General features: G+C 36.1%; 1 protein-coding gene across 1 annotated transcript in view; it reads right to left on the reverse strand.

Moving 5' to 3' along the window:
- LAMA2 (laminin subunit alpha 2) overlaps nt 1–24,671 on the reverse strand; it is a 610,104-nt gene that overhangs the window by 446,272 nt on the left and 139,161 nt on the right. The window contains exons 2-3 of the mRNA XM_082634259.1: nt 11,743–11,913; nt 5,606–5,718 (exon numbers count right to left, since the gene is read on the reverse strand). Of these exons, the coding sequence (XP_082490385.1) occupies nt 5,606–5,718; nt 11,743–11,913 (284 nt within the window). The remainder of the gene's footprint in view (nt 1–5,605; nt 5,719–11,742; nt 11,914–24,671) is intronic.

Here is a 24,671-nt window from a genome sequence, read left to right on the forward strand (position 1 = left end):
GTCAAACCTCTTGCTGAATCAATGACAAACAAACATTTAGTGATATTTACCTATTCATTATGAAACTACTGCCCTTGCCTCCCAGCTGAATAATAGCTCATATTATGATGAAAAACCTATTAATCCTTCACGCTGTAGGTGAAAAAGACTGAAGTTATGCTGTTTTAGAGATATGGTAAAGTGTAGTAGAAAATGAGAAATCTAGTCCTTGTTTTATGACAAAACAGACTTTGGCTATATTCTCCTGTGTAAGCCAGGAGATGATAACCCAGTATTCCTTAAACCCAAACAATGTATGGACGCCTTGAAATTATATACCAAAAATTCTCCCTAAATTAGGTCTTCCAATCCCAGTTTAGGAAATACTGGCATAGCTTGGGGTCTGATTCAGACAACTCCAGATGAAATCCCAGCCCTGCCCATAATAGACTTTAGTAAGAAGCCCAAGTCACTTAATTTTTCTAAGTCTTAGTGTTCTTCAACTATTAAAGAGGGGTAATAATACTAGCTGCCTTATCAGCTAATTGTAAGAAGTAAATGATATAATAAGGATGTCCACATTTTCTCTGTTGCCAATGCATTGTAACATGCCTTCCTGCAGCTTTGCCCCTTAATTGAATAGGTTTAAGAAGCTGTTCCACAGTTAGTTCCTCCAAAACCTGAGGCTAAATAAGAGGTCTAAATCCCCTTTCTTTCTGTGGAATTCCTTTATAAAATCTGATTACAAAATATGCTTAGCTTTTTACATTATTAAATCATTGACTAAATTAAAATCTTGAGACAAGTAGAAATAAGGATTTATTTTAATTTATAGGTTGTGTTCTGCTTCTCTTAAACACATGATGAGTTGATTTACAGGAGGTAAGAGAGGGCTGAAGCGAATAAGGGCATGGGTGTGTGCCATTTTGAGATATGAGACCACACGAGGACACATGTCTGTGCCACTTCCATGAGGTGTACTCCAGACTCTGGAGACAGGTAAACTGATCTTATAAACAGATTCCTGCCACTTGTTATGAAGACTGAACTATAAAAGATGTCTTGAGTATTCACACCTCTGAAGGTCATTCAACTAAAAGGAAAGAGGAGAGAACAGGAAAACAAAGATACCATGGGGAATGGATGAGTGGGGATGCAAAGCAAATGGGAAAATATAAATGATATAAATGGCTTCACTGAAAAATGGGTTTTCAGATGTACTCTTTGACCTGTGGAATTAATAATGATAGGTATGTTGAGTAAAAATGATTTAGTAAAAACCTGTGATTGTCTCATCCAGTTGTAAATTAGAGGGGAAAAATGCTGCTATGTTTAATAACAAACGCAGGCATACCTTACAGACACTGCGGGCTCGATTCCAGACCACTGCAATAAGGCAAATATCACAATAAAGTGAGTCTCATGAATATTTCTGGTTTCCCAGTGCATATAAAAGTTTTGTTTACACTACACTATAGCCTATTAAGTGTGCAACAACATTGTGTCTAAAAAAACAATGTACATCTTAATTTTTAAAATACTTTATTGCTAAAAATTGCTAAACATCACCTGAGCCTTCAGCCAGTCAAAATCGTTTTGCTGGTGGAGGGTCTTGCCTGGAAGTTGATGGCTGCTGAATGATCAGGGTGGTGGTTGCTGAAGGTTGGGGTGGCTATGTCAACCTCTTAAAATAAGACAACATTGCTGCATTGATTTACTCTTCTTCTCATGAACAATTTCTCTGTAATATGCAGTACTGTTCAATAGCATTTTACCCAAATGCTTTCAAACTTGGAGTCAGTCTTTTCAAAGCTGCTGCTGCTTTGCCAGCTAAGTTTATGTAATATTCTAAATCCTTTGTTGCCATTTCAACAGTCTTTATAGCGCTGTCACCAGGAGTAGATTCCATCTCAGGGAACCACATTCTTTGCTCATCCATAAGAAGCAACTCCCTATCTGTTAATCATGAGATTGCAGCAAGTCTGTCACATCTTCAGGCTTCATTCTAATTCCAGTACTTTTGCTATTTCCACCTCATCTGTAGTTACTTCCTCTTCTAAAGTCTTGAACCCCTCCAAATCATCCATTAGGGTTGGAATCAGCTTCTTCCAAACTCCCGTTAATGTTGATATTTTGACCTCTTCCCATGAGTCACGAATGTTCCTAATGCCATCTAGAATGGTGAATCCTTTCCAAAAGGTTTTCAATTTACTTTGCCCCAGTCCATCAGAAGAATCACTATCTATGACACCTGTAGCCCTACAAAATGTATATCTTAAATAATAATACTTAGAAGATGCAATTACTCCTTGATCCATGGACTGCATAATGGATCTTGTGTTAGCGGGCATGAAAACAACATGAATCTCCTTGTACATCTCCATCAGAGCTCTTGGGTGACCAGGTGCACTGTCAATGAGCAGTAATATTTTGAAAGGAATCTTTTTTTTTTTTTTTGAGCAATAGTTCTCAACAGTGGGCTTAAAATATTCAATAAACCATCTTGTAAACAGATGTGCTGTCATCCAGGCTTTGCTGTTCCCCAGCACAGGCAGAATAAATTTAGCATAATTCTTAAGGGCCCAGGGATTTGGGGAATGGTAAATGAGCATTGGCCTTAACGTCAAGTCACCAGCTGCATTAGCCCCTAACAAGAGAGTCGGCCTGTCCTTTGAAGATTTGAAGCCAGGCATTGACTGCTCCTCTCTAGCTATGAAAGTACTAGATGGCATCTTCTTCCAATAGAAGCCTGTTTCATCTATACTGAAAATCTGTTGTTTAGCGTCCCCACCTTCATGAATTATCTTAGTTAGACCTTCTGGATAACTTGCTGCAGCTTGCATCTGATCTGCATCAGTATTTGCTGCTTTACCTGGCACTTATATGTTATGAAGGCAGCTTCTTTCCTTAAACTTCATGAATTAATCTCTACTGGCTTCAAACTTTTCTTCTGTAGCTTCCTCACCTCTCTCAGCCTTTGTAAAATTGAAGAGAGTTAGGGCCTAGCTCTGGATTAGGCTTTGCCTTAAGGGAAGGTTGTGGCTGGTTTGATCTTCTTTCCAGACCACTAAATCTTTCTCCATGTCAGCAATAATGCTATTCTGGTTTCTTATCATTTGTGTGTTCACTGGAGCATCACTTTTAGTTTCCTTCAAGAACTTTTCATTTGCATTCACAACTTGGCTAACTGGTGCAAGAAGCCTAGCTTTTCGCCTGTCTCAGCTTTTGACATGCCTTCCTCACTAAGCTTAATTATTTCTAGCTTTTGATTTAAAGTGAGAGATGTGCAACTCTTCCTTTCACTTGAACACTTAGAGGCCATTGTAGGGTTATTCATTGTAGGGTTAATAATTTCAATGTTGTGTGTCTCAGCGAATAGGGAGGCCCAAAGAGAGGGAGAGAGATGGGGAAATGACTGGTTGGTGAGCAGTGAGAACACATGCAACAGTTATTAAGTTCACCTTCTTGTATGGGCATGGTTCGGGAACCCCAGAACAATTATAATAGCAACATCAAAGCTCACTGATCACAGATTACCATAACAAATATAATAATAATGAAAAAGTTTGAAATATTGCAAGAATTACCAAAATGTGACACAGAGACACAAAGTGAGCAAATCAGTTGGAAAAATGGTGCCAATAGACTTGCTGGCCACAGAGTTGCCAGAAACCTTCAATCTGTTTTAAAAAAAAATGCAATATCTGCAAAGCGTAATAAAACAAAGCATAGTAAAATGAGGTGTGCCTATTAACATAGGGTTGGCCAAAAAGTTCGTTCAGGTTTTTCTATAAGATGTTACAGAAAAACCCAAATGAACAGTTTGGCCAACCCAATGCTATTGTGGTTGAGCTCAAAGAGTAGTATAAGTGACTTGTGCAAATTATATTAACAATTGAGTCTCCTGCTCCATGTGTGATTTAAAAGAATAGGCAGAGAGTAAACCAGAGCAATGAACCATCACTATTTATTGATTCCCTATCCCAGGAGATGACCCAAGGTAATAGACAGCAGACTCACTCCTGATTGGAAAGTTGGATTGCAACTTTCAACGACCACATGATGGGGGACAACTGCTGTGACTGGCAAAGCACCAAGTTGTCTTTATCCAGAGAGGGATAAAGTCCATTTCGAGGCTAGGATTTTCAGGGCATTCATGCATAATACTTCTCTGAACTAAAGCATAATTGATCAATGTAGTAGTTTGCCTGCCTTCCCCGATTGTGCTCTGAGATTTCCTGAGAAATACTGTTAACTCAAGGCTGACATTCAGCTGCCAGTATGGGTAGAAATAAATACATATCAGTTGGCAATTTAGCTGCAGCACTGAGTTCCTGCTGCTACCCTGTTGCTCAAGTCCTGAGGAGTCCCAAATGGGTGGAAAGAGTAGCTGCTGTGAGACCCACCAACCAGCCCTTTGCAATTCCTGAATATGTGCACCCTGGCCTAAATGGGCCCCAAACCTGAAGTGGGTAGTTCGTATCCTATTGATGACAAGCAGCATCCATTAGGGAAATGCCTGGTGCCTATCTGGCCTCCTGAGAAGGTGACAAACCCCCACTGGCTAGTGCTTTCCTCCACTGTGATCACATGTGGAAACTCTGCAGTTATGGTATCTGTCATTAACTATTTTAGCCATATCCTCTCCACTAACCCCAAGCCCCTTTGCTGCTCTGCCTCTACTGGGTCAGGGAGGAATGCCTAAGTAACTTCCCTATGCTATCCCAGATAGTGAGAGAGGAACAGGTTGAGTTAAAAAAGTCATCTAAGTTCAACATTTCCAGTCTCAGCCTTCAATCAATCAAATAAACTTTTGTATTTGGAATAACAGTAAAATATGGGAACATTTTTCCAGACTCCATCCTATTTGCAAGCCTAAATAATTCTTGATGAATACTTTCCACCTGACCTGAATATTGTAAACAGAAAGAAGAAAAAATTAAGGTAGAAGGCACCTAGACCTATGTACCACAAACTCTAACAACTTCCAACATCAATTTTATACAACTACAACTACATTACTGGCCCAACTTTAAGAATCAACTGTCACATCTTGCTCAACTCCCAGTAATGAGAGGCAATGTACTCAAGAATCCTGTTATCCAAGAACCTTCTCGTACACCCACCATGAGCAGAGTGGCAGCACTCTATTATTTTAAAAGTTTAAATTATTATTTGTTTTAAACTTTTATATTATATAGGCACTATTATATTTTCTTTATGTAAGATTTCATTGATCAATATTTTTATCATTAACTCTCATTGGTCAAAACAGAGTCAGCTCCTAATTCAGTTCTAAACTTCTCATGCAAATTCATTTTATTGGGCTGGCCCAAAAGTGAGTTTGGGTTTTTCCGTAAGGTGTTATGGAAAAAAACAAATGAACTTCTGGGCCAACCCAAATAGTTGTGCTTTAGAAATAAATGCCAAATGTTTTTAAATAGCAATTTACTAAATGAATAAGCCCCTTTGCTCACTGTATCAAGAAAACAATGGAGGGTAATAAGAAAGAGTATCCTTTCACCCAAGAACTGCTAACTACACAAATAGCAAATCCAAGATCCAATTTCAAAGTGGAAAATGATAAAAAATAAAATGAAAAGTAAAAAAAAAAAAGGCATAATACCTGCTGTAAATCCAGTGTAATTGTCACATAATGGTATTCAATTCCATTCTTAATACTGGGACTCTGCCACCAAGTGTTCTTTCCGTCAATAGCATTTGTAATCGGGTGTCTCACTATTGAATCAGCAGCAGCATGTGAAAGAAGAAAAGATCATATGAAGAATTTATAGCTGTTTTTTTAAAGTAAAAAGTAAAACTAAGTTAAAACCATCATCATGTGAAGGTCAAACATTAAAACAACATAAAGAGAGAGCAATTCATATTTTTAACAGAATTTGGTTACGGTCGACTTTTTCACAGCACTCCGCAAGGCAGTGTGAAATGGTTAAAGACTATAAGAGAAGAAGCTGTGCAGCACTCTGGCCATCAACTAAAATGGGCAACTTTAAAGATAACTACAGAAATTAAGTGTGAAGAAGTGATACTGAAGTCTAATTGATGTGTCAGTCATTCAAAGAAGCAAAAACTCTACTGCTTGAGGCAGCTTTAGTATGACATCAACTTTTTGAACAGAAACATAAAATCCTGAATTGTGGTTGAAAGGTTCTTGAAGATTTGCCCTTCTGACACATACATTATTACCAGGACTTGGGCAATTCAATATGTATCTGGTTTTAATAGAAAATGCGGTCAAATCCATCCTATGAGGCTTTTTGCAGTCAGTCCTCAATCTGCCAACTTTCTATTTAAACCACTATTTAAAAATATAATGAAAGATACTACAAATCTCCCATCCAGCGGTGCCTGTCCCCATAATCACTAACTCAGTGGAGGGGTCTGGACAATAAAAACAAGCAAAGAGAGCTCGGCACATGAAACTCCATCCTACTAACTAAACATGGATCTCCCCTTGTCTTTACTCCAGATACATGAGAACAGGACGTATTGTGAAAATTAAAAAGGAGATTGGCAATAAAAATAGGAGGTGTGGACGATCGTTGCCACCTCCCCCCACAGTTCCTTCTTACAATCCTCAAAACTCACACATTCCTCATCTCCTCCCACTTAGTTCCATGCATCTCACAACAGCAACCATTTCCTCTGGAGTGCCAAAACTCTTGTTCCTTTTTGGATGCAGTCATTGGTTCTTATCTGCCATCTGTGCTTCTCATTTCCCAAGTAAGGAGGAACAGAACTTGTTCCTCCTCTGATCCGGTCCAGCTCAGGCACGGGTGAGGACGGCAGGAGGGCAGTTTGCTGGGGATGTTCCTATTTCTATTCCTAGGGCTGCAGTTAGAGTTCTTACTTCCTAACATCTCACTTGGAAGTCACCCTATTTGCCCACAGAAATGTAAACAAAGTGGAGGTTAGCTTCCCTGCTACTCTGATTAATTATGCTTTGGAGTGTCAGTAGTGAGAACTTTTATAACACTAATTCCTTGGGAAGATGTTTCAAATGAATGGCCTAAGAATACCCTTTTATTAGAACATTATCTTTTTCTGCAAATTGAAGGAATATTTCAAATAATAAACAAGCCATATCACTATGAGGAACAATCATGGATTTGCAATCTGTGGACGTAATGTAGTAATCTAGCCAGGTGTTTTAATGATAATGGTGATGAAAGAGCATAAGATTTGAACCATGAAGTGCTGGAGTAGGAGCAGCTGGACAGCCTATCTGGACCCACCACTTAGCCTTAACTGACCACGGGCAAGTCACTTAAACTCTGTGTCATTCTTGAAGTGAGGATAACATAACTCCACTCATAGCACAGGTATCCAGAATCTTAACTCTCAGAAAAAAGTAAAAAAAAAAAAAAAAAAAAAAAAATTAAATGTGTATGAAAGAGATTTGTGGACTTGATACAGGAGTTCTAGCTCTTTATTTCTCAAAGTAATAGTAGCGTTCAGCCTACTCTTGCTATCATTTAAAATATCACTTATTTCATAAAATGGAGGACATTTAAAAACAGCAAAAGTTTTAAAACAACATAATATTAAAATGAAGGATAATTCTTTAAAAGGTATTCATTTTATCTTCATAAAAAATTTGGAATTTTGTTTTCATTTTCTCATTTTGCCATGGACCAGTAATGGGATGGGAACTCTCAACTCACAGGGTTACCAGAGGGACATTAAAACCATGAATACTCTAGCCATTATTATGTATATACATAGAATTAATTATACATCTGTTCAAAATATGCAGGATTCTGAATCTTTACTGGGGACAAATTACATTTAATAAAATTTTTGAAGATAAAAACCAAGCAAAAAGAACTCCTCAATGCAACAGGAGTCTGATAGTAAAGTAAAATCATCTTCAAAAAATTTACAAAAACTAAATATTCATTAAATTTGCCATTTTCAGATTGTGAACATTTTTATTACATATTAATTTATTAACATAGTCTGCTATAATCTGTTTAATTGAAAATATAAAGGCTTATATCTTTGATTTACTATGGTAACATGAGTATATAAGACAGGACAAAAATAATCTGTTTTTATTGGTAAATTACTTAATTCAGCTGAACATCTGGATGGGCTTTGTTTTGTACCAAGTCTTATCACATTAGAAGTCCACTGAGATGAGGCACCTTATCTCATTAATGAAAAGTAAAATTACTGACTAAATTTAATAATTAGCACTAGGTAACTTGTTCTGCTGAAGCTAGGGAAAGTGTTAGGTCTTTATAACATCAACAAATACAAGAAGCATAACTAAATATCAACTAAATGTCCTTGGTGGTATGAGTGGGTGCTGAAATTGGCACATTAGGAATCAGAACCATAAATGAAATATTACTGGCACTGCTTCTGAAGAAAAATAAATATCACAGCAAACATTCCTTAAACATCCTCCTGAATCTTCTTCACAGATTGTGGGTTTAACATGTGACAGAAAAACACACACAAAACCACATTTCCAAATCACACTTGTGGCTCATAAGGTAGTTATGAGAGGAGCTATCTAATTGGAAATTTTGATAGCTGTCACCTCAGGTCAAATTGATATGAGAATTAGTCATGAAAAGGAAGACTGGGAGATGAATCAACAATTAACCATAATCCCCATTATGAAATTTTAATCATAATTAATTTGAAAATACTGATTTATTGTTGGCATACTTCCCTTATTTAAAAAGAGACAGAAACTTATAACATCCTCAACAGGGATAGTGACTCAAGTCAATCCAAAGGCTAAGTGCATCGGAAAATTGGTGAGGGAATCATTGATGAAGTAAACCTTTCAAACTGCTATTTTAATTGGAAAGCACAATCTATTAACAGGAGGTTCAAATTTCCTTTTCTTTGTATGGTACTTAAGTACCAACCTTCCACATTAATTCTAGCTGTTCAGTGAATTTGTGGAATTTTATCATCTGTTGCTTCAACTTTTACTAAAATATATCCATGTTGATTATTGCTAGATTTTTTATTCTTGTGGGGTATTATTCTTTCTAAATTTTTGGTTCCAAAACAGGATTCTGAAATGTAATGAAGCTGGTAATTTGAAATTAAATTAATCAAAGTAAATGTAGGCTGTGATAAGTTTTAAAAACTTACCACAACTAAATAAAATGGGAAATACAAAACACACCTCATATATGCCTTGCTTTACTAAAACAATTTATTCACTTTTTTGTCCCAAAGTGAAAATATGGGGTGGGATTTCCTAAATACAGATGTCGCCCACTGAAAGACCCTGAATACTGAACTCTGAAGAAGGGAGTGACAGTCACTCATAGACTTAAGTTGGTGAATACATCTCACTGATTTTGCTACCAAGAGTGTCCACTCAATTATTTTCTACCTGAATCACTGTACCTTCCTTCCATCCTGTCTATTTACACATTTCCATCTTTTTCTCCTTTCCTGGAATGCTTTTCCTTCTTATCTCGGGTAATTCAGGTTTTTAGAGCCCTTCTGAGTCTGACCACCTTCTTGGAACTTTCTCTTGCTACTTCAGTTCCCACTGATGTTTTCCTTCTTAGAAATTCTACATCATTGATAACATGTACCCTAAGGTATAGCCCTGAATTTACTGCTTAGAATATCTGTTTGTCTTCTATATCCAATTTTATGCATATGTATATATAGATAACCATACACATACATATACATGTATATATGCACACACGCACACAAACAAGCATATATACGATTTTCGTACTTTCTCTAACTCTCTTTCTCTGCCCAGCCCATCCTAAACACACATAAACACACTCCCAACCACCCCCATCATTCCCTCCCTGCCATTCCATGTCTCCAGGCTTTCTCACATTCTCTGTGAAATCATCAAGGCCACCAATTATTGCAACAACGGCAATTTCTCCCTATCAGTCTTCATCTTCTTCTCTAACGAACCTAAAGCTCATAGTCCATCAATTCATTTATTTTTTAATTCATTTTATTTTCATTTATTTACCTCAATTTTCTTGCTTCTGATGTTTCCCCAGGGCTCCGACCTAGGTCTTTTGCCCTAAACGTTCTGTGCAAGAACAGCAAACAGATAGGATGTGTTCCAATATTCCCGACTCCTACACCCATAACAATCTACACCAAAGAAAATAACCAGAGCCATTTAACAGGCAAGGAAGGTTTCTGATGCTTGCCATCTTTGGTTTCTTAACTTTTTGTTTAACATTCTGTGATATACAAGACCAGCAAATGTATTCATAAAAGTCCCAGTTCTCCAAACATATTAACGTTTTCAGTATCTCTCAATTGTATAATAGAGAAGGGACTATGCATTCTCCCCTTTAACCAGCTCCAAGAAAGAATGCACAGTGCCTCCCAACTTTCTTTTGAGATTAAAAAATATAAACTGTGAGAGAAAGCTTTCTTCATTTTATGAGCATTACAACTTTTTTTAAAAAGAGAAGAAAAACTAAGTAAATTTTAAAATAGTATAATTGTGAAACTTTATTATAAAGCACCTCACTGACATTTTTCACTTTATTAATCTCCCCAATATTTGATGACTTCCCAATGTAGCAATATATTTATAAATCAACCCCCATCTCTAGAATTATCTCACACCATTCCCCCCTTCTCCATATAAATTCTTTACTCATTAAACCTAATTACTTATAGTTCTCTGAATAGATCATGCTGTTCCATGCCTTCAAGATTTATGTATTTTTTTAATATATATAATACTTTTCCCCTTTTCATCTTACTAACCCTTATTTTCTCAGTACATGGTCACTTTCTCCCAGGAATCTCTAGATATTCCCTTAGTACTCAATTTAGTTTTGCTTCCCCTATTCCCCCCTCCAAGTCCTTTAAGTCAAGGACTATGTATGATTCAACACTCTGCTCCAGTAAAATGCATTTCTAGTAGCCGGTGTTCAAATGCTTGCTGAATAAATGCATGAATGAATCTGAGATATCAGTGTGGTTCCTAGAGGCCACCCAAGAGGGCTTTGTATGACATATCTCCTTGAAACACTCTTCTTGTGGTGTTTAAGAACCGTATAGTCTGATTCCAGCCCTGCACCAGACTCATCCCTACTCTCTGCCCTCTGACACTTTCAATTGCAGCCATTCCTAACTACCTGTTAGTTCCCTGAGCAAGTACTGTCTTCCGTCTTATTTTGAAGCCTCTTCCTGGCATTCCTTCTCTTCCCTCTGTCTCCCCTTTACCTGCTCAGCTCATATTTGTCCTTGGGTCTCAGTTTAGATGTCACTTCTGGCAAGCCTTCATCTACACTAGGACTAAATTTGTAAACCTCCCCTTTCTCCCTAAAGCCCCTATGCTCATTCTTTCCTTGGTACCTACCACATTACACAGCAATAATCTGCTTTTTGCCACTTCTTCAACTGAGCCAGGGGCCACATCTTATTCCTGTTGGATCCCCAGCACAGTACCTGGCATATAGGTGACTACTGAATGACTAAAACCTGAATTAATAACCACATCTTCAGATAATCTTCTGCAAGTGATAAACTTAAGGACTGCCACAAGTCTTCAGCTAGAAAACTCTCCTCAAGCACCACACCCACTACACATAAGGAATTCCAATAACATCTGTTAAGTGACAGAGAGGGTCTGTAAGGTTCACAGTGGGAGTAAAGTTCTAGAAATTTGGGGGACCACAAACCCTTTTACTTTAATGCACTTTGGCCTCAACATCCTCAATTACAGCTCCTACCCAGTGCCACACAAATTCATCCTAAAATACGTACAGTGTGGATTGCTGCTGTTTTGATGGCAGATCCGACATTGAGGGTTCCTCACGGGCTGCCCAGGGACGTGCTCTACCAATTTGCAATACATTTCAGGTCCTTTTTCTCCACATGTTGCATTTGTGGTGATGAGAGCACTGGAAGCAAGATTCAGGACAGCAGGGAATAAACCTAAAAAAGATGAACAAATGAAGGTGTGTGAGATGATTTTGCTGCATTTTAAAATGAAATTAAGATAGGATGTTTTCCAGAGCATTAAATTAAATGAAAACGGAATAATCAGTTATAATTAAATATCTGACTTAATTAAGTACACTACATAAGTAGCATGTGTTATCAAGTGAACATTTTTTTTCTTTCTGGGTCTTAAATATGAACTCTAAAGCTATCTTCTTACTTTTTTGTGTGTGTGTGATACACGGGCCTCTCACTGTTGTGGCCTCTCCCGTTGCGGAGCACAGGCTCCAGATGCGCAATCTCAGCGGCCACGGCTCACGGGCCCAGCCGCTCTGCGGCATGTGGGATTCTCCCGGACCGGGGCACGAACCCGTGTACCCTGCATCGGCAGGCGGACTCTCAACCACTGCGCCACCAGGGAAGCCTTATCTTCTTAATTTTTAATCTCTAATACATATTTAGAAAATCCTGTCTTTAAAACATACTTTTAAAAATGTCTTCTGTTATCTTCATGTTATTGACACAAGTCTTATTGAAACCTCCATTCTACATTTCAGCCATTTTGTGAAATTTGTCAGGTTACAAATTTTAAAATAATTCAACCATCCCCAGAACATTACCTCTCTACCTTTAGACATTGTATTCTCTAGATTGGTAAATGATTTATTATTAAATAAATAAGGTTTCTCTTCTGTCATTCATCATTATTTTCCACTTAGCTGTAGAATTATTATTTCATAAAATACATGTTGAGCCAACCCAATCCAAAAATGGGCAGAAGACCTAAGTAGACATTTCTCCAAAGAAGATATATAGATTGCTAACAAACACATGAAAGAATGCTCAACATCATTAATCATTAGAGAAATGCAAATCAAAACTACAATGAGATATCATCTCACACCAGTCAGAATGGCCATCATCAAAAAATCTACAAACAATAAATACTGGAGAGGGTGTGGAGAAAAGGGAACCCTCTTGCACTGTTGCTGGGAATGTAAATTGATACAGCCACTATGGAGAAGAGTATGGAGGTTCTTAAAAAACTAAAAATAGAACTACAATATGACCCAGCAATCCCACTACTGGGCATATACCCTGAGAAAACCATAATTCAAAAAGAGTCATGTACCACAATGTTCATTGCAGCTCTATTTACAATAGCCAGGAGATGGAAACAACCTAAGTGTCCATCATCGGATAAATAGATAAAGAAGATGTGGCACATATATACGATGGAATATTACTCAGCCATAAAAAGAAACAACATTGAGTTATTTGTAGTGAGGTGGATGGACCTAGGGTCTGTCATACAGAGTGAAGTCAGACAGAGAAAAACAAATACCGTATGCTAACACATATATATGGAATCTAAGAAAAAAAAATGGTCACGAAGAACCTAGGGGCAAGACAGGAATAAAGACGCAGACCTACTAGATAATGGACTTGAGGATATGGGGAGGGGGAAGGGTAAGCTGGGACAAAGTGAGAGAGTGGCATGGACACATATACACTACCAAATGTAAAATAGATAGCTAGTGGGAAGCAGCCCCATAGCACAGGGAGATCAGTTGGGTGCTTTGTGACCGCCTGGAGGGGTGGGATAGGGAGGGCGGGAGGGAGGGAGATGCAAGAGGGAAGAGATATGGGGATATATGTATATGTATAACTGATTCATCTTGTTATAAAGCAGAAACTAACACACCATTGTAAAGCAATTATACTCCAATAAGGATGATAAAAACAAACAAACAAACAAAAAAACATGTTGAGCACATGCTATGCCAGATACCATAAAAGGTTTGGGCGTTTGGGAATGAAAATACTATTAAGATGGGCTTATTGTGGGAAGTGATCCTGATCTGAATCTTGGAGGAGAAATAGAAATGTATTTGATATAGAAAATGAAGAAGAAAAAAACAAACATACCAGGCAGAGGGAATATTATATGAGTATGGACTTTATTCTGAAAGCGTATGTGGATGCTGAGTGACTGACAAGAGGACTGAATTAGTAACTGTTCTAACCTGTTAGATTATGTGATCATATATAGATACAGATACGGATGTAGATACAGATATAGTACAGCTACCTACAGATTATACAGAGTATACACAATGGTTCACATGTATATCAACCCAAACCATTACCTGTTTGTCACTGTTAGTAATTTTAGTGGGATTTTCTTCCAGGTCTTTAAAATTATAATTTATAGTATTAAAAAAATAGGTAATAGGAAGGAAGAAATATGCTGGGAATCCTGTTCTTAAGAGGTCAAAACACCTTGCTGGCCAGCAGGATGAAGTTAGATAGTTAAGTCCCTTCTAGCTTCTTCAAACAAAAGCCACTTTACTTACACAAATGCCATATCAGGCAAGAGCCAATATCTCTAAAACTGCCCCAGGACATTGTCAGTTTTACTCTGTGATCTTTTTCTCCCTTGCCTCTGGCTAGTCTTGACCTTGACCCTGTCTTTGGGTTCTGTTTTGTAAGTATGGGTGAGACACCCCATGCCCTGCTTTGGTACAGCCCTGTGAGACCTAATTGGAGTTGGGTAGGCCTGGACTTCCTCAGATCTGAGGAATCATGGGAGGGAGCCGAGATGGGAAGATGGCTGGTGAAAATTATTTTCCTGTATGTCGTATGTTCCAAAATATAGAATTGGATTACATCCCAAATTACCCACAGCATTAAATGAATAAAATGTGAGCAAAATGACATGGTTATAAAACGATTATGGGTATAGAAGTAACACTGATTAAGAAGCTATTTCATATTCATTAATATGATTTAATCACCAGTAACCCCATTATGTAGATTTTATTAGACCCATTTTACAAGTGAAGAAAATGCAGCTCAGAGAAAACAAACAATATGCACAAAGTTATGAATTACCAAGTTCAATAACTATTTGAACTCAGCTCTTAAACTCAGAAGGCTAATTCTCATCAGGGCATGAAGAAAAACCTGGTCCTTGGCAGAGCTTATCAATTTACATACTTAATAAAAGAAATAACTTACCCAGTCACCACCCCTTTGTGGTTTCATAGAGCTTTCCAATCATAAACTGAAGATGTTAATATAATTTACATTTATTTTCTTTCAGTTCTTTCCATTGATTTGTTTCTGTTACATTTATTGATCATGTGCTCAGAATTAACCTTTTCATAATTTAATTGCCTTGCTTTGTGGTCAGGGAACAGGTGCCTTTTGAAATTTTATTAGCAATTTTGTTGTTTATTTTAAAAAATCAGTAAAATGTATTGGTGAGGGAAGTTCCCCAAGTAGTTTCTAACGACCAATTTGAAGAGTCATTCAATATCTGAGCTTCTACTGAATTTTCAGCAGGTTATATTACAGATTACAGCCCATTTTCATTATAAGTTAAATCTATTAGACTGTACCTATTTAGTCCCATTCAAAAGCAGCAGAGCAATATTTATTGCTATATTCAGCATGGGTTACTTGGTTAAGATTATATAAACATTGCAAGTGTAAATGAACTACAAATAGATGGTGAACATTTATAGAGTATTGACTTACAACCTCTTAATTAAATTCTTAATTTGAGGTCATGTAATGTTAATGACATAAAAGCCAGTCATCCTTACCCATACAATTATGTCTGACATTTTTTTTTTCTGAATAGTTCTAGACTAAATAAATTTAGTTGGATTTGTGGCTTAAAGAACAAAATCTAAACAAAAAACAAATAATATTTATTCTCCCTATACTATATATTTTATTGGAGATTAGAATATGTATACTATATAGAGAATAATATAATAAATTCTTTTCTATAATATATACATTTAGTAAATAGTCTAGAAAAATTTACATAATGGGAAAAATAGAAATTTTGCTACAATATGGCAAACATTTAAAAATTCACCAACTTTTCACTGTTTTTATTTGAATGTTTTTAGACTATATTTGCTTACTCACATACTGTGCTCTATTCATGCAATTTTGCATGATTTTGATGATGTGCCTTAAAACCCCACAATTTGCTTTTAAATAGCAGAAGCATCTATAAAACCTGCATATGGAGGTTCTACTTTCAGTAATTGTGGAGTAGCTCCTATTAAATTAAGTCACTCACAGATAACAGCTATGAATTCTAAATAAAAAAATATTTTTAAAAATCTCAAATACTTGAAGACATTGAAGAACAACTCAAAACAGTTAAACCAGGAGGATGTGTATTCTTAGAAGGAAGATAATGGATGTGCCTCAGACTGCCCATGCAAGGTGGCTAAAACTCAAGTGGAAACCCACAATTTCACTGTCTTTTTCTTTTTTCTTTTTTCTTTTTTTTTTACTTAACTGTCTTGAAGAATCAGAAAACAGAACCAAGAACGATCACAGCTGCTGTAAAGTGAGGAAGAAATATTGGAAAAAAGAAAGCTACAGACAGGGAACCTCAAAATATGTGTATAAACTCTTCTCAAATCTCTCATCAATAACAGATATACAAATGCCCTAGGCAGACTCCAAGTACCCCAGATTGGACTAAACGAACAAAACAGTGATCATAGTTGCTGCATTCCATAAGAAAGACAAGAGTGTTTGAGTCCAGATAAGTTAACCAGTATAACACAAAACTATAAGATCGATAACTATTCTTCAGAAAATATCAGAATCCTAAGTTTTCTACCATGGATTGTTCACAACATCCAGAATGCAATTTTACAAAAAAATATTAGATAGACTTACAAGGAAACAATAAAATGCCACCAGTACTTAGAAGAAAAGCAGTGAACGGAGACAAACACTGATATCAACCAGATGTTGGAATTAGTACACAAATAATTTTAAGCAGCTTTCATAACTATGATTAAAGACACACACACAAAAATGCTTATAATAAAAAATAGAGAATAGAAACTACAAAAAATATGAAATATACATTCTAGAACTGAAAAATGCAATATCTAGAATAAAAAATAAATATTACATGAGTAAAAAATTGGAGGACTTCCCTTGGTGGCGCAGTGGTTAAGAATCCACCTGCCAATGCAGGGGACATGGGTTCGACCCCTGGTCCGGGAAGATTCCACTTGCCGTGGAGCAGCTAAGCCCGTGCGCCATGACTACTGAGCCTGCACTCTAGAGCCCATGAGCCACAACTACTGAGCCCTCTTGCTACAGCTACTGAAACTTGTGCACCTAGAGCCCGTGCTCTGCAACAAGAGAAGCCAACTCAATGAGAAGCCCACACACCACAACGAAGAGTAGCCCCCCACTCGCTGTAACTAGAGAAAGCCCGCGTGCAGGAACAAAGATCCAATGCAGCCAAAAAGAAAAAAAAGAAATAGTATATATGTATAAGTATATACCTGTGTGTATAACCATACATACACATGTATGCACATACACATATATGTATATATATGTATATATGATTCATGTCATTCTTTGGCTTTTACAAATTATCAATACCAGTAACAATAGAATTTTAATCTGACATTTCTCAAATCAAATGTGGAAAAACTGGTTAGATACTACAAAGGGAAACTGTTTTCAATCCTGTTCAGAATCAGAAGAATGGAGAGAAAGAAAACCCTGAATTAGCAAAACAGCTGAACGTCTTTCCAAGACACCTGCTGGCCAGCAAACAGCAGGTGAATTCATTTTCCTGTACAGCTTTCCAGCTCTTCCAGCTTTTATTTTATAAAAATGAAGAACTCTGACATAGCATCATATTTAATACATGTTTGTCTTTTGAATAACTACAAGTGAGTCACAGAGAAATGCATTTTATGTATGAGTAAGTGATCTACTGTGTGGCACAATTCAGACTCGTTCCTTAGGATTTAGGCAATGTTTCTCTAGGTGATGAGCCAGAGGGTTGTTATCCAGTAGGAAAAAGAAGACTATTTTGAATTTGAGTTTTACAAATGAGGAAAATAACTCCCAGAACCTAAATGGCACAGCTGGTTTTCAAACACAATTACTGTAATCCCAAATAAATTAGAATTAATTTTATCATTAAAGATCCACCCTGCCTCACTCCTCTTCCTGCTCTAAATGAAAATCCTTCTCACCTTCTACATCATTCCTGAGTTCTGTGTCATCCAGTTCTCCCTTTCCCTTCTATATGCACACCCACAGGCCAACTTCCATCGTAGATTTACAAGTTCTATAATTTATTACCAAATTTTCCTTTTTAAGAAAGCACTCCTTCAACCTGCTTATTGTAATTGAAGCTTGGACTTCCTCTGAAAATGACACTTCATAGATATCCCCAGTGGATCCCTAGAAGCACTGGGAAATGAAACATAGCCTCCTTCTGGCTTCTAAATGCTACTTACAAATCAGTTCCTCTCGTTGGCACTCATAACTTCTTAAAAATTCCAAGTCATCCAAACTTTCCAAGTGCTCATTTCTGTTGACTGACTTCATGAAGACCATCTACAAAAATATTGGTAACTGATTCACAGTAATCTTCATCCCCCAAATCTCTGTCATTCTTACTAAATAGGTGAACATAAACCAGCATTAATAAAATTTTATTCCAGAGAAACTAGAATATGTTTAAAAAAGGTACTTTAAGGACAAACATGTCTTACTTCTAATCTTAATTCTAAGATTTCTGCTTCCAATTAATTGTTTTGTCTCCAGCTTAATGTTATCTACCTATCTATCTATCTATCTATCTATCTATCTATCTATCATCTATCTATACTTTCAGGTAAACGTATCCTATCTGATCTTATATCTAATGCAACAGCATCCATACTAGTCTTCCTTCATGACTCCACTTCCATTCATCTTCCAAACTGCTGGAGAAATTATCTTCCTAACAATTAAGTCTGATCATATCACTTTCTTGTTTAAAACCTCTGTGAGTTGTCTGTTGCCTATAACATAGCAGCCAAATTTCTTGGTAATCTGAACATTTATAATCAGGCCCCTATCTACCTCTCTAAACTCATCTGTTTCCATCCTCTTTCATGCCTTCCTACACATCCAGAGTACTAACATCTTACTGTTTACAAATATATCAGGTGCTTTGAAAATTCTTTGTCATGACATTATGTTGTCCATAGAACATTTTCCTTTTTTGCTTACATGGTCATCTACTCATCTTTCATGACCCAGCTCAAATATCCACATCTCTGTGAAAGTGTTTCCTCGACTTTGCAACACAGAATTGGTTATTACCTTCTTGGTGCCTACATAGTACTTAGTTTATATTTTATTATAACCCTTTTTACACTGAAACTTTAATATCTTTCATAGTGGATCTCCAGTCTATAACATTTTTGAGTATGGGGATAATACTAGCTAGCCTATAATAGCACTCAAATTTAAATTTATTGAATGAGAATAAATTCATGAACTTTGTTATACAGCAGAAACTAACACACCATTGCAAAGCAATTATACTCCAATAAAGATGCTTAAAAATTTTTTTTAAATTATGTTTTATGATGAAAGTTTCCTTCTAGCTTATTTTATTTGTTTGTTTCCATTGTGCTCTTTATCTTGATTATACTTAACTGTGTGACGTTTGGTGAACCACCATTTTAATATGACAGTGATATAACTCATATCTTAAAAGAAAATCTTCCTAATGTAGTTTGGCAAAAAGAATTCCTAAATATATTTTCTTGTTTTCATCAGTTAAAATATTAAACTAAATGAATATTGTCGAGGAGCTGTCTTCACTACCTGTGCCTAGCATACTATAATACTTTTTAATTAACATTCAGAGATATTGATAAACATGTTAAATATCAGTATATGTATTTTAATTCCTCAAATAATGTTTCTTGTTAACATCTACAGTCCAACTCACAAAGACCATCGTTAACATAATTGATAACAGACAGTACTTGGAGACTTGCTATGGGAAAGTCATCCAGTCAATGAATTCTCTCCAATATATTCAATTTTTAAATAACTTTTAAAAGTCATCACATATTTTTTACAATAATACAATACACATTTCTCCCCCGCCTCCTTCTGTCATCCTAGTCTTGATACACAATATTTCTCTTGCTCGCTTATGCCAAGCATCTCTCCCCTCTCAAATGAATAAGAGGAAACTGTCTGTTTGAATGTTTCTGACTTTCCATTTCAGTCTCTAGGTCTGTGGAGCATTTTTTAAAATTCTCATGCAGGCAAACAGAGCTGTTTGCAAGTAATTCAGCATTTGAAAGACAAAAGAGAACATGTCAATTTAAAATGTTCTAAGACGTGTCAAGGAAGAAAAGGAGATACTTGTCTGAAATCCTGAGCTATGCGGGTGTGTAGGAACACATTGGTATAAAACAAAAATGAGACAAAACAACATGTTGCCAAAGAGAATGATTTCCAGCTGTGCACTGCAGGAAGTAACTTAATGCTCCTGATCCATGATGCAGATGAAGAGTTTTACAGAACTAGGAAATCAGTCCAATTTGAACTACTAGCCATCCAGACACAACAATGTTTGTAAGCTGGAAAAAAAAAAAAAAAAACTGCTGAATCCAGTTGTTCAGAAGAAAAAAAAAAGGAGGGCATGTATTCTCATCCTAACAGGCCTTTCAAATATGTCTTGTACTGTTGCTCAGTTCTCCTCTTTTCAGCTTCCAAAATAAAAGGATATTTTTTGGAGGCTTAAGGGTTGATTTGGTCTCCTTTCTTCTTTTCTAATCAGAAAAAGTAGTACAATGTCTACTTAGTACATGTTAAAAATTGTTTACTTTGTTTATTCTAAACAAAGATGAAAATTTAAGTATTTTTATTATTATCAGAAACAAAATAAACCAGATGCAAACACACATATTCCAAAGGGTCTTAAGCAAGTTTTGCTTATGGAATATCAACTCTATGTACAGATATTCTGACTAAAATAAGGACTACAAGGGCCATAATGAACTCAAATGCCATCTTAGCCACTTGACCCAACCAAGTGCTACAGGATTTTATTAAATTTCTGACAAAGCATATCATTAACCTTATTAAGACAGGATTATATCATGGATTTTCAATAACCTAAAATGATATATATATATATAAGAAAATAACTGTCATTATGACATGGATTTCTGGTAAGAACTCTAACAGATAACACCAGGAAGGACATGACAATACATCTCTATGACAATGACTCAAAATAAGGCATTTGTACTCAAAGTTCCTCAAACTCCTCAAAATATATATTTTTTAAACCAACTCTCTAACTACCATATGCTCATTAAATTGAAGTTGACCACACTATATTTGATCAATAAAGACTTCTTGAAATGGATAAATAAGTAAATTTCAGCAAAATATCATCTCTAGGGCTAGATTGAATAGATTCTTTTTCAAACTTCAAATTTATATCCCCAAAATACAGATCCCCACTACTCCCACTTCCATTATTTGTTGAGGACCTGGTGGACACTGCCCTGGTCACAAAATTTCCACTCCTTTCAAATTGCATGGAAATCTCACCCAGTATCCATTTAAAATTAGTATCTACAAAACCGCTTTGTTTTTATTTTTTTTATGTTCCACTTATAGAACAATCGTGAATCATCCTAGAAGTTTTCAAAATCATATGATAAAAAATAATTATTATAGCTGGGGCACTTATTTAGAATATTCTAACATAAGGGTACCCAAAATATTCATTGAGGGGGTGGCAGTTAGGGAGAAATAGACTGTTTCCCAGCTTCCTCCAATCTCACTTCATCCATACCAGCAGAGCATATGTTCAGTATCTGCTCTCTTCTCTCCTGCCTGGCTTCCAAAACCAAGCCCATAAACTAGATGTCTCTTTGGCAGGTCTGTCTGCAAACTCAAAATGAGAAGTAAAAAAGGCAAAGGAGAGGAAACGTGAAACAATTTTAAGTCACTGAAAACGAAATTTAGAGCCTTAAATTGGCAATTACCCCACGACAGAGGTGTTTGTAATATAGAAAACAAAATAAAAACTTTGTGTCTGCTGTTGACAATCCAAAGTAAAAAAATATTAAAAAAAGCTCTAAATTAATTGCTCTGCAAAGAGCGTGAGCTTATATTTATGGCCCTCAAACAAAAATATCAGAAGGGACTCAAGTAAGCTTTGGTGCATATAATGGCAGCAGGAAAGATGCTGTTCCCCATGGGTCCTGCTCTTTAAAGACTGCTAGACAATTTCTTATTTCTAATGATGAGACAGATATTTTTTAAAACAAAACAAAAAACACTATTCTACATTGTGCTTCCTCTGGCTTAAAAGATCTAGACAAAAGGAAACAGAAAAGTCACATTCATTTACTATGCTCTTTTTCATTTGTTTTTATCAGTAAGTATTACTTCCTCAGGGCTTGATCCTAGATCCTTTTCTTATTTCATTGCATCCCCAAATAATCTCCAAATAATCCGCAATAATCTCATCTACTTCTAAACCATTTACATACCATGTGCATAGTCAATGTGGAGTTATATCTCCAGGCCAGATATTTTTCTGAAGCTCCTGGTTTAATTATCCAAATACTACCTCCACTTAGATGTCTCACCAGCATCTCAAACTTAATCTACACAAAGCAGAGCTTGTGATTTCCAGTACTCAGGCACCACCACCTTCCATCCCCACACAACCGCCCTGAATTAGCTACTCCTGAGTTATCTCTAGCTCAACACATTTTATTTTACCCACCCAGTGTCTCATACAGAAAGCTAGGAGTCATTGTTGATGCATTCCATCACCAAAAACTATTCTAACTCCAAAATTAATTTCAGATCCATACGCTTCTCCCCAGTGCCAAGGCCAAGTCACAGGCGTTTTTAACATCTGGATTTTTGCAATAGCTTCTTAAATGGACTTCTGACTACCCTTTGCCTTTCTTCAATCCATTTCTAACAAAATGGATTTTCTTAAGATACAAATCTGATCAAGTCACTCTTAACATCTTTCAAGGGAATATCAGTGCACCTAGGTTAAAATTTAAAATTATTATCCTATTTTATATAATATTCTCTCATCACATTCAAAGAATACTACCTTTAGTTAGTTTCTAGAACAAGGTCCTGTTTTTTCCTTCCTCAGGATTTTGCCTAGAAATCCCTGCCTCTTAACTTTCCTCCACTCTTTATACCTTCCTATCTTTCACAAATCTTTTTTCCTTATACCTTAATTCCTCTGAGATCTTTCCTAACTCTTTCTAAACAATTCCCCATTTTAATCCCTAAATATGCCATACTTTGCCCATGTGTAATTTTATTTAATGATTACTTATCCAAGGTCTATCTCCCATACTGGCACAGAAACTCCATGAAAGAAGAAACCATGTTTATTTTATTTACTTTGTTCCATGGTATTCTCAGGGCCTAGCGAGGGCTGGACACAAAAAGGTGCTCAAAAATATTCTCTAAGGAGAAATTCATCTTAGAACTTAGGGTATAATTGTATGCCTAGTCTGAAGAAGTGGAAAACTTCCTTTTGTCAAAATATAAAAGAGTAAAACATGAAAAAAGCAAAACACAACAAAACCAACACACACACAAAAACCCTACAGATACATCTCTTTTATTGTTTAGTGACTTGACAACGGAGACAATGTTAGTCTCCAAGGCTAAAACCATTATTTTCTTAAAGTTTATTGTGTTAATTGTCTTCTTAAACCCAAGTCCCTAAGCTCTGGGTAGTTTCTTATCTTCTGTCTTAGAAAATAAAACTGTCTTTTGTGTTTTATGTGAGCAACTTTGAATTCTCTCTGGGATTAGATTGGTTTGGTTGATAAATCAGAAGGTGGATTTATTGATTGATGTATTTCCCCATACCCTGGTCTATGTCCATCCTCATCCCAGAGCCCCCCTACAAAAAAAAATTTTTTTTGGAAGATATAAATATATAAATGTATGGTTCTAATAAATACAATGTTAAAGTTATGCTTACCACTGGAACTTTATATTGTATCATCCCTTTCAAATTGTACCAGGTCTTAGCCTGATCCATAGGCTGAAGAATTAGAATGAGAGTTGTATGAAAAAATACTTCACAGCTGACTCAAGCATCTAATTCTAGTTTATGCTTTAAAAGCAAATTCTATGCAGCTTTAGTATATCTATGGAAATACTTGTTTTATGGACAAATTTTTTTCAAAGTGAGATTTGACAGTGTTTATAGCAAAACACTTTGTTCTCCAGCAGCTGTTTGAACACACATATAAATATGCAAGAAAACTCACAAATATTCTGTTTGCTCTTGTAAATACTTGAAGCAAAAAATCAGCATTTTACAGTCATTTAGCATAGTGTTGCTAATAATACTTTTCATTTACCAAGCACATATAAACTCTCATATATAATGAGGTTTTTGTCAGTTTTGCTTTTGCATTTTTACCAACATTCTTTGACCACTAAACTCTAAGTTCCTTGAGGGCAGAGACCATATTTCATGAATCATTTTATTCTCAGAGACAACTAGAGTCACTGACATCAAATAGATGCTCAGTTAATATTCACAATATTAATGAATATCAAAAGTGAATGAGATTCGGTGAATTGATTTTATCACATCAGTTCTAATTTCTTTTTAAAAATTCTGGAGTAAGTATATCTGTTCTAGTTTGAACTAAAACAAACAAAAACAAAACCAAGAACCATGAACTTTCCTTTGTCGCATGGTACGTACTGTTAACGTTTGTTTGAGTAATGCAATTCATTGATCATAATAAAAGAGTAGCATTGAATTTTACAAAGATTTTCATTTATCGCTTGACTCTCACAACAAAACTATAAGATAGATGGTATAGGCATTATTCACTCGATTATATAGATGAAATAACAGA

This window comes from Mesoplodon mirus (assembly GCF_964341445.2).
Source record: "Mesoplodon mirus genome assembly, chromosome: 10".
NCBI classification, from domain to species: Eukaryota; Metazoa; Chordata; class Mammalia; order Artiodactyla; family Ziphiidae; genus Mesoplodon; species Mesoplodon mirus.